General features: G+C 31.3%; 1 protein-coding gene and 1 long non-coding RNA gene across 9 annotated transcripts; both read left to right on the top strand.

Annotated features, from left to right (window-relative positions):
• Positions 1 to 1,161: 1,161 nt before the first annotated feature.
• On the top strand, positions 1,162 to 4,399 carry LOC106316065. 8 transcript variants are annotated; one of them, XR_001264710.1, is made up of 11 exons: positions 1,162 to 1,409; positions 1,554 to 1,653; positions 1,749 to 1,832; positions 1,975 to 2,013; positions 2,095 to 2,187; positions 2,266 to 2,382; positions 2,452 to 2,558; positions 2,639 to 2,698; positions 3,693 to 3,746; positions 3,851 to 3,921; positions 4,030 to 4,399. It is a non-coding gene; the product is annotated as an uncharacterized LOC106316065 (long non-coding RNA). The 8 variants fall into 8 exon arrangements; XR_001264712.1 differs by having other exon boundaries at positions 2,452 to 2,549; XR_001264707.1 differs by having other exon boundaries at positions 3,693 to 3,921.
• Positions 4,400 to 8,403: 4,004 nt separating this feature from the next.
• On the top strand, positions 8,404 to 9,208 carry LOC106317276 (protein FAF-like, chloroplastic). Its single transcript, XM_013755118.1, has one exon. The coding sequence runs from the start codon at positions 8,473 to 8,475 to the stop codon at positions 9,031 to 9,033; it is 561 nt and encodes a 186-aa protein (XP_013610572.1). The 5' UTR covers positions 8,404 to 8,472; the 3' UTR covers positions 9,034 to 9,208.
• The last annotated feature ends 779 nt before the right edge of the window (positions 9,209 to 9,987 follow it).

Genomic DNA, 9,987 nt, shown 5'->3' on the forward strand with positions numbered 1-9,987 from the left:
CGACATGCACGTGCACCCCTTCTCTAGAAGTTACGTGAGTTTTAGTTTTTCTTATGATTTTTGTACAAGTAGTTTCTGTTATGATAATAGCTTTTTCATGGAAGAATTTTGGCTATAATGCTAATAATGACTGGACCATATAACATAGTTTAAGTGTTGTTCGTTCATACCACAAATAGGATATTTACATTGTAGTTTTACTGAATGGTTTCCAACGAACGTCGGGATGTTCTTCTTTCAAGCAAATTAGTGAGTGGAGCGAGCAGTTAGTAGTAAATAGTAACATAATGCAGCAAGAATCAGAATATGTAACATTTATCAATAATATGGTTTAAGTTAAAATTTATTAATTTCAAATTTCATAAAACATTGTTAGTGTTATCAAATCGATTCTCTTGAATTTTCACAAAAAAGATTCTTTTGGTCTAGTGATATTTCTAATCGTTATAAGTCTTTTATACTAGGAGTAAAATGCTTATTCATATAAGTATTTGGATGATTCGGTTTCGTATAAACTAGGAGACATCACTCAATGGATAGGGTATCCGTCAATCGCTAACGATTAAATCATATTGTGGACATTAATAACAATTCGTATAAGAATATTCGCAAAAACTTTATTGTCTACGTGTGTTGGGGTATATAATAAAGATATAGATAAATGAGGTATCGAGGCAGATGTTAGTGGTCATTGACCAAGTGGAAAGGTTCGGACAGGGCTCCAAGGACCACCGTTATGTGGATGTTCGTCACACATCACAACGTATATTTAATCAGGCAGATTAATTGACTAAATGATAGTATAAAACAAATAAAATAAAATAATTATTATTAACTAAGTAACTCATAACAATTATTCGAACGCACAAATTATAATGACCAAATAAAGTTGTTTTTTCTAGACTCAAGTAAACTCTTTAATTGCCGCAAAACAAATATTCTCTCAGTTTCTAAATATAAGATGTTCAGGTAAAACACACACATATTAAAAAAGTTATTTTTTGTCTAGAAAATCATACAATACTAAAAAGGATATAAGTCATGGGGGAGGGGGTCCACGTCGGATTGAAAAATCGACCAATCAAATGACTCCATTTTGACACGTCATATATGCTTTGGTCCACAGAAACGGGTCTTTCATTTGGGCTGTGTTTACTTTTGATCCAATTCAAGCTCATCTCGCTACGGATGAAACGCGTGAAGTTTGTTCTTCCTCGACGATTCCTCTTCGTCATCACCGATCAAATTTCCGCATTTCACCGTTACCGTAATCCACTCTTGCTCTATAATTCTGATTTAATGGTTTCGTTCCACCTTCCCCTCTATCTCCTTCTATATAAAGCCAACCCTAATTGAAACTATGAAGAAACAGCTACATCTACCGGCATGTCTCCCCTCTCCACCGGCAGGTAACTATTTGTCTTCTTCTTCTTTGAGAAAGTGATTCACTTTCATGGCTATTATACTGTATTTAGTGGAGTTTAGGTTCTGCTATGATCATTTGTTTGCGATTTTGGTTATAAAATTTGTATTTTGTATTTTGTATGTTGAAGGTTTTGCTTTTGGAATCTATGTTTGGAGGCGTCTTTTCTGTGCCTGTGAATAATCTTCACTTGCGCAAATCTGGAAGTAGACTCATCATCGCTAATCTTGGTAAAGCACTTTCTCTTTGGATACTAGAAAAATTAGCTCTGAACTTAAGAGAGACAAATTGTAAGATGGTGTGACTGAGAATAAGGTTTTGACAGGAGAGAATGACTTGAAGAACTCAAGTATGCAACTAGGTACTATTGCCAAATTGCGAAGCCCTTTTAGTCCTTAGCAGCCTCAAGGTTTTTTCTTCTTTCACTCAAATTCTTGGACTTTCTGTAGAGATTTGATTTTGTAGCATAGAAAGGAGCTCTCATGTTTGGCTTTTTCTTTTTCTGTGTAATCTAATGGACTGATTTGAGATTCAAATCTTTGATTCTTCAGGTTGCTCTGTATGTTGGTGGTCTTTATATTTGTGGAAAGGTTGGAGATTTTGATTTAGCTTTTGATTTGCCTCCATAGTTTGGAACTCTTTTCATTATAACATGTTTAAAAAACTTGCAGATTGGATGGGAATCTGTAATGAAAATGGGACAAGACACACGAGAACTGTTCTTCTATGAAACATTTCTATATTACAACCCTCTCCTTCTCATTGTAAGTCTTTGTCTCAATCAGAAACTCAAACCCTTAAGGTGTGTTTCATTCCTCTAATATATATTCAATTACTTTCAGACAATGATGGTTTGGCTCTGGGGTGTTAATCTGTGGGTGTTTTCTCGAACTGGAGTCGATTACGCAGCAATATTTTATCTAGGACCAGATCATCTTAGTCACAAAGTGATATGGAAGGTATTACAATTCCTTAGTTACCTACCATCTTTATCCAATGAATTTCTAAAAAATCTGAGGGTGTCACAGTGTGCTAGGTGGATGACGACGATAATATTAACTAGCATGACTGCGTATCTGTATCTATACTCGCATGGAGATGTGTCCTTGGCTGCTTCTCAACCAGTGTAATAGATGTATCTTCTCTTATTTTTAGAGATCTTTTTGATTCATTTTGTTTCATAGAGTTTTAGACCTTTTTTCTTATGTTTTCCAGATTGTTTTGTATCTCTCTGCTGTGATCATTCTCATCATCCCTTTCGATATCTTCTACAAGGTAGGTTGATCTCGACGAAAAAACATTTCGATCCAACTTCTTTTGGTATGTTGTTTACATTTGGTCAAACTTCAATCAAGTTTCAAGTTTTGTGTTAGATTGTGGCAACAGAATATGATTTTGGGTTTGTACCAATCTTCCAAATAAGTTGAAATCGACATACCACCTTTAAGCTACAAAAAAGTTAATGGGTTACACGAAATTTTATAAAGTTCTGAACTATAAACCACACATGTTTCTAGAGAGTTACTTTTTAGATAGGCTAAAGTCTCGAAGGCAAACAAGTTGCAAAGATACCAGTTTCATTCTCTCTCCTTTTTTTTTTACAGGAGACCTCAAGTGAAGAAGTTGACATCTATTAAAGATATCAAATCTCTTGACATTAAAACACGAATTTCTATGTTCTGACCTATGTTCTAAAAATCGGCCGTCTAACCGCCTAGGCGGTCGCCTGGGCGCTACGCGTCACTCTTCCGCCCCGATTTATGCCAAATCGGTTAAAAAAATCAGATATCTGATTTTCTCCGCTCAGACCGCCTAAATGACCGCCTAGCCGCTTATATCATAAAACTTTTTACAATTTCATATCATAAATATTTCTTCTAATATACATTTATTCTGAACTAAAAAAATACAACAAAAAATAGATTTGTGAAGCAAAAACTAAACTAAATTTGTTATGAATTATTTAATTACGAGTTGAATATAGTAGTAATCAAACAAAAAAAAAATCCAATTATTTTTTTTATTTTTAATAATATTTTTTTTTATTTATTTGATCTAAAATTTTATAAATATCATTTATGTTCATAATTTTGATGAAAATAAGACTATATTAACTTCATATATTCTATTTGTGTGTTTTATACAATTTTAAACATGAAAATGTATTAATGTTATACACAATTAAAGATTAACATGTTTTATAACATAGTAAACAGTCTAAAAATTCCGCCCCGCATAATTTCCGATTAATCCCCGATTTTTTCTTTAGGCGTTAGGCTCAACCCGACCGCCCGACTAGCGCCTAGCGCGTTCCCGAACAGAGGTTCTGACTACATAACAAACCTAGAATTATCTTTCGTAGTTGTCCAGAATTTGATTGCTATAGTATTACTTATATGTTTAATTTTGTCACTCTTTCTTTACTAGGATCTTCGAGATCACATGAGCTCCAATGTTACAAGTGGAAGCTTAGAAACGTTTCCATGAGCTGAGCCGAGGTAAAAACTTCACCTGCATAGCTGTTAAAAACTAACCTTTGTCTGCTTTCTAACCAAAAAGAGTCTTAGTCCTATTGTATCTGATGTTGTTTAATTTATATGCCCCAGATTCAATGGTCCTTGCAATTAAAGATTGGAAAACAGGGCAGTACCTACAGATTATGTTTGAAAAACCACAAAAGTTACAAGAGACCAGGAGCTATTCCATCACCCAAGCAATGAAATGGCACATCTGCCACATCCGAATATGGTTTCAAGACGCAAACTCTGATCCAAACTGAATCTGCTTTGGTATCAATGAACTAAAAGTTCATTCAATTTTTTTTTTTTCAATTCTTGTATATATGTGCGTGTATATATTGGGTACAAAAATCCATATAAGAGAACACAACGAAAAACCTATGTTTTTTTATCTGTGTATACTCGGAAGGAATATAGAGCTCAAAAGTTAAGAATGTGTGGAAGTTTCAATTAGACAATCTTTTGTCTTAAAAGAGAAGAGACAACTATAGAAATAATACAGAAATAACAAACCACCGCACAATACCAGGAAAGATCAGTAAATTAACATTTACGGTTGATTTCGTTTGGCTATACATGTTTAGTTGGAATTAGTTTAAGTGGTTTGTTGAAACTCAGAAATGCAATAATTCCATTTGTGTTATAAGAAAAAAAAAATTCTTTGCTTAAGGTGCTGCAACATAACTTTTTTTTGTTTAGCATATTAAATGTATATTTTGACTTAAATATAATATTAGCTTAATATAATATATTAGGTAATTTTCTCCATGCATATAAATATTAATAAACTAAGCACACTACAATAATTACTTTAAACAATATTATGTTATTTTAATTAGACATGTGCTTTCTATATAAAGTATCCGATCGTTTTGGTTATTATTTAAGAATATTAGACTAGATATATTTTTCTGAATTCAAACATAATATTATTTTTTAAAAAGGGTTTTTAAACATAATATTCTTTTTTAATATAAATTTTGATTAGTTTTGTTAATGCATTTTGTTTAGTTTGCTGTCTTAGATTCGTAAATTTGAATTTAGTAAAACTATGTTTTTTTTTATATATGTTCTATGGAGAATCAAATAAAAAAAATTAAAGTATTGATCAATTTAAAATTTAAAAGCTCATGCATATATATAATTTTCCAAAAGAATTAAATAATAACATTTAGTTAAAATTCCAGTTGCATTTATTAATAGATCTTGAATCATTCCGTAATTTAAATGTATATAAATAAATAAAAATATTTTAAACAACACTATTTTTTATTTTATTTAAATTTTGATTTTGGTATTAGAATTTTAGATTGGTTCGGTAATTAACTTTCAGATGTGTTGAATTACATATATTGCTCTAAACTGAATTACAATATTTCTGATAATAATTAATCCAAATCAGATTAATGTTTTTCATTGCATTTAGTTAAGTTCTTTATCTAAGATATGAAACTATATTTTCATAAAATTTTATGAAATTAAATTTTATGGATATTTTTAATTAATGTATTTTTATTTATAAAAAAAACATCTAAAAAAATGCAAGATAAAGAAGTATATTCAAAAAAATTACTTATATAATTAGATACAGATCAAATAATTATTTATTTTCAATTACAAGATAAATATTTTAGTAGAGGTATTTACTTACAATATAATAAGTTAGTATATTATAATTATATGTTTTTTAAAAAAAAATTGTAAATCCATTGTAACTTAGATAGGTTTAGAGTAATTTTAATAACTAAATAATTAACCGGAAAATATTATGTAAATTATTTTGTTGTTGCAAAACATACAATCTTGCAAACATAAATTTGACTTCGCTACAAGCATTAAACCAAACATTCAAAAATAAAGCATATAAAATTTTAACCGTAAACAATATTCTATTACTTTTTTTGTAACTTAACAATATTCTATTACGTTCGTTATAAATTTAGGGACATTGGTACCCACTTCTACTTAAAGAACCCGATTTACTTCAATAAAAGATGGAGAATATTAAGAGCTTCATACAAATTTATAAAAATAAAACCAGAAAGAAAAACAATGGAACCAAAGTCTGCTGCACCACATGCAAGTCCACCACTTGATTTAACAAAGCCAATATCTTCGGTTAATTTCTTTCAACAGCCAGTACATTGTTTATATTTTGACATCATGTATTTGATGTTATTCTTTGCTCAACAAAAATTCTATAATAATTCTTATTTTTATGCTACACCAAGTAGAACCGTTAACCATCTATCAGTAATATAATTTATTTCTCACTTAATCCTATTCAAAATGACCAACAATGAATTTTCCAATTACAGCCAAATGAAATCATCAACAAAATTTTATCCTACTTCATGTACAAAGTTTGTAGTTTTTACTACAAAATGACCAAACCATCAATAACATATATTTATATTTATCTGAAAAGAAAATAATATAACTACATAACCCGCGCGTAGCGCGGAAACAGACTTAGTATCATTAAAACTATAAATAGTGATATTCAACCAATTACAAAATAGACTATTAAAATATAATTGGGTACAGAGTTTTTAATAAAGTAAAAGTTACCAAGAAAAATGAAAACATTTTATATATTAGGACATCAAAATTATGTAAAACATCCTACATTTAGGTACGGATGGAATATATATTTAGTGAATATCATAACAACCAGCATTTGTTTACAAATGTTGTTAAAAACACCATTCGACCTAGCTAATAGTGAGAAATAGAAGTAACACAGTTTTTCCTATATAATACGTAAACATGTTGGTTAATAGCTTCTTCAGTCACTGACACCATCAACTCCGTTTTTGTGTTCAAACAGAGAACTTCTACTATGAATTATATATATAAGCAGTTTACTTGTTAACTATAGATCATATATATGAGCAGAGACCTGTGGACACATTTAAGACATGTATATGTGCTTAAATCACTAGGAAATAGAATATCCAACCCATTGTGAAACGGGTTTAACGAGAAGGACCGTTCCACATTAACAGACCTACCTACTAGCACAACTAGCACAGCTGCACAAGCTCGTGTACCATTAAATATCTTGAAACAACCAAGTAACTATTGTTGACCGAAACACTGATAAATGACGTTCATATTTTTTTTAACTTAACATTTTTACCAAAAAAAAAAAACTACTGTTGACCGATACTATTATTGATATTTTCATTCACTGCGGATACTTAGAAAATGCGGTGATGTTGTGATGAGTCTCCATAACGCCTGGCTATTAGAGAATACCAATATACTAGTATCATGCAATCATATTATCACGAGGCTCTCACAAAACAACCAATCACATCGAGTCAATATCTCGAATCTGTCGTGGTTTGCTACTATTGAAAGTTCAATGATTTTTTTGTCCAGAAAAAGTTGTAATCTCTAGGAAGCTTCCACGCTGTTACAATTTAAACTTCACCTAGTTTCGCTCTTTTTCTATCAAAACCTAAATAACAAAAGAGTTGATGCATAAGAAATCCTCTGTTTTTAAAAATGTGTGTTCTCTAGTCATTTAAATATTTTTATACAAAGATGCGATATTTTAAGGAAAAATCAAATCAAGAAGTTTGAAAAGAGAAATGAATGGTGGCATGATTCCATAGTATAAATAATACAGTATATAAGTAATCCATATAAAATTATTTGGCTGTGTCCAGATAATTATAGCCATCAAAATTGGCACCACTTGGTCGCTCCTCTGTATTCCATTCTCTTCATCCTTTGTGTATTTTTCATATATAAAATATTAATGTATTTATTGGAGATGTAGTATCATGATATCAGTTCATGCAGTATATGTAACAAGCTCCTAGAAATGTGATTTCAGCAGCGCGGTTAACATTTAATGAAACCAACATATAGATGAATCATGCATGTTGTCTATGTCATGCGCTATCATTTGCAATATTCTGCCATTTTTGTAGTATAATACCAAAATGAATTTCACTTAAGAATAGATCAGTATTAAGTTCTATAAGTTTATGCTATGCATAACATGTAATAAACTATAGTTATTGAGGTATAAATAATTAGATTTAAGATACCTAATTAATGCTAGTTAATATACATATAAACAACCTAAAACGTAACCAAAATTAAGATATCTAATTAATGTAATGCATGCACAACAAAATGTATTATGTTATATTAAAGCAAATATTAAACGGTTACTAAAGGAAAAACCAAAACTCAATTTCAACATTATTAGTCAGTGTTACAGAATAATCTAAAGACCAGAGTCATCACCATCGTCAAATTAATTGGAAAACAAAAGTAATACATGTTAAACAATTAATCCGATTCCATTTGAACATTAGAATATAACATATATTTTATCATTTTATTCGAGTATGTTCCCCCTAACGAATGTATATTTGACAATACCATCTTCCCGTTCATGCCCATCTCGTGTCCTCTCTAACTCTCTTACAACCTCAAAACAAAACAAAAAAAACACACACATACACACGAAGAAGAGAGCAAACTCTCCTTCTCTTTCTTCCTCCACCAATGGCAGCCTATAGAAGCTTTCATCAAATATTCGAGCACCCAATACAAAACAAGACTCCAAAGTCTTTTCTTGATACACTCTCCTCTTCTTCACCTTGGAACCCAATCCCCATCAAAGGGTACCACGTCATTGACCACGACGAAACGCCACCGTTTACAGAGATATTCGGTGAGCTCCACTTCAAGGAATCATCCTCAACCGAGAACAGCAGTCTGCATCTGTGTACCGAAGGTCTAGGGTCGGAGAGTTATTACGACTTGGAAGATGGAAAAGTCAACTGTAACGTTAACGGAAAAAATGACATTGAAGTAAAGGGTAAAGAAGAAAACGGAAGCAAAGATGAGGAGTGTGGACCACAGGAAAAGGAACGGAAAGAGTATCCTCCGGCGATGACGAGGATGAGCTTTAAGACGTATAGAGAAGGAGGGAGGCTAGTGTTGGAAGAAGTTAGGATTCCGAGGAGAGAGTTTCTTCGAGCCAGCCGTGAAGACGGTAGACTCCAATTGAAGCTGGCTCAATCCGATGAGGATGAAGATGAGAAGAAAGATAAACCGGTCTGATTTGTATCCTTAACTCCCTATTACACAAGATCAGTGACAGTAATAACTAATAAACGTACAAATGTTAAAACCCTTTGTTGTGCGAGTTTTGTACTTAACTTAAGCTTTTATCGCTTAACTATGCCGTTCTATAATGTTACCAGTGCCAAGGTCGAATATTCCTTTTTAAAGATTAGATTTGTTTTTTTTTATTAAAGGTTTTGAAAATCTTAAAATTAATTATAAGCAAAGACAGAGGAAGCATGTTATGTGCCACATGGAGAATATTTTTAGAAATTTATCAACAAGAAATGGAAATAACCTACAAATATTGATGTTACATTTACATCACTAAGATTATTTTTATAAATTTTTGTCATGATTTTTTATATAATTTTGTACACTCATAAAAAAATAATTAACATTTTTAACGTTGCCATTTCCTAGGCCAGCGCATAATCCAAAAGTATTTTTATTCTTTGATAACCAAAACCTAAAGTGTGAACCGGACTAAACATTATTTTGTACGTGGCTATCGTAAAAAGGCCAGAGATGGGCCTAAAGATATTAAGCCCAACGTGAGCATCTCTCACAATTAGGCCTGCGAAAAATATCCCTAACCCAAAATCCGAACCGAACCCGAACCGAAAAACCCGATCCGTATCCGGTCTGAAATGTAAAAAATATCCGAATGGGTCTTGTAAAGTGGTACAAAACATATCCGAACCCGAAGTGTTATTAACCGAACCCGAACAGGTAACCCGAAAAACCAAAAAATCCAAAAAAAAATTCCGAAGAAACCGATCCGAATGTCCAAAATAATATATAATATAATTATATGAAACATGAATATATACTTCAAATATTCAATTTCATATTTATTTTGATATGTTATCTAACAATAAGTATTTAAAATTTAAATAACTATCTTAAATACTTAATTATATATAAATAAATATATATTTCTAATGTTTT

The sequence above is a fragment of the Brassica oleracea genome, chromosome C9, assembly GCF_000695525.1.
Source record: "Brassica oleracea var. oleracea cultivar TO1000 chromosome C9, BOL, whole genome shotgun sequence".
Taxonomy (NCBI): domain Eukaryota; kingdom Viridiplantae; phylum Streptophyta; class Magnoliopsida; order Brassicales; family Brassicaceae; genus Brassica; species Brassica oleracea.

Bases quoted from the DNA above. Each gene is read 5' to 3' on its own strand.
- LOC106317276 (XM_013755118.1), top strand. From the start codon at position 8,473: ATGGCAGCCTATAGAAGCTTTCATCAAATATTCGAGCACCCAATACAA.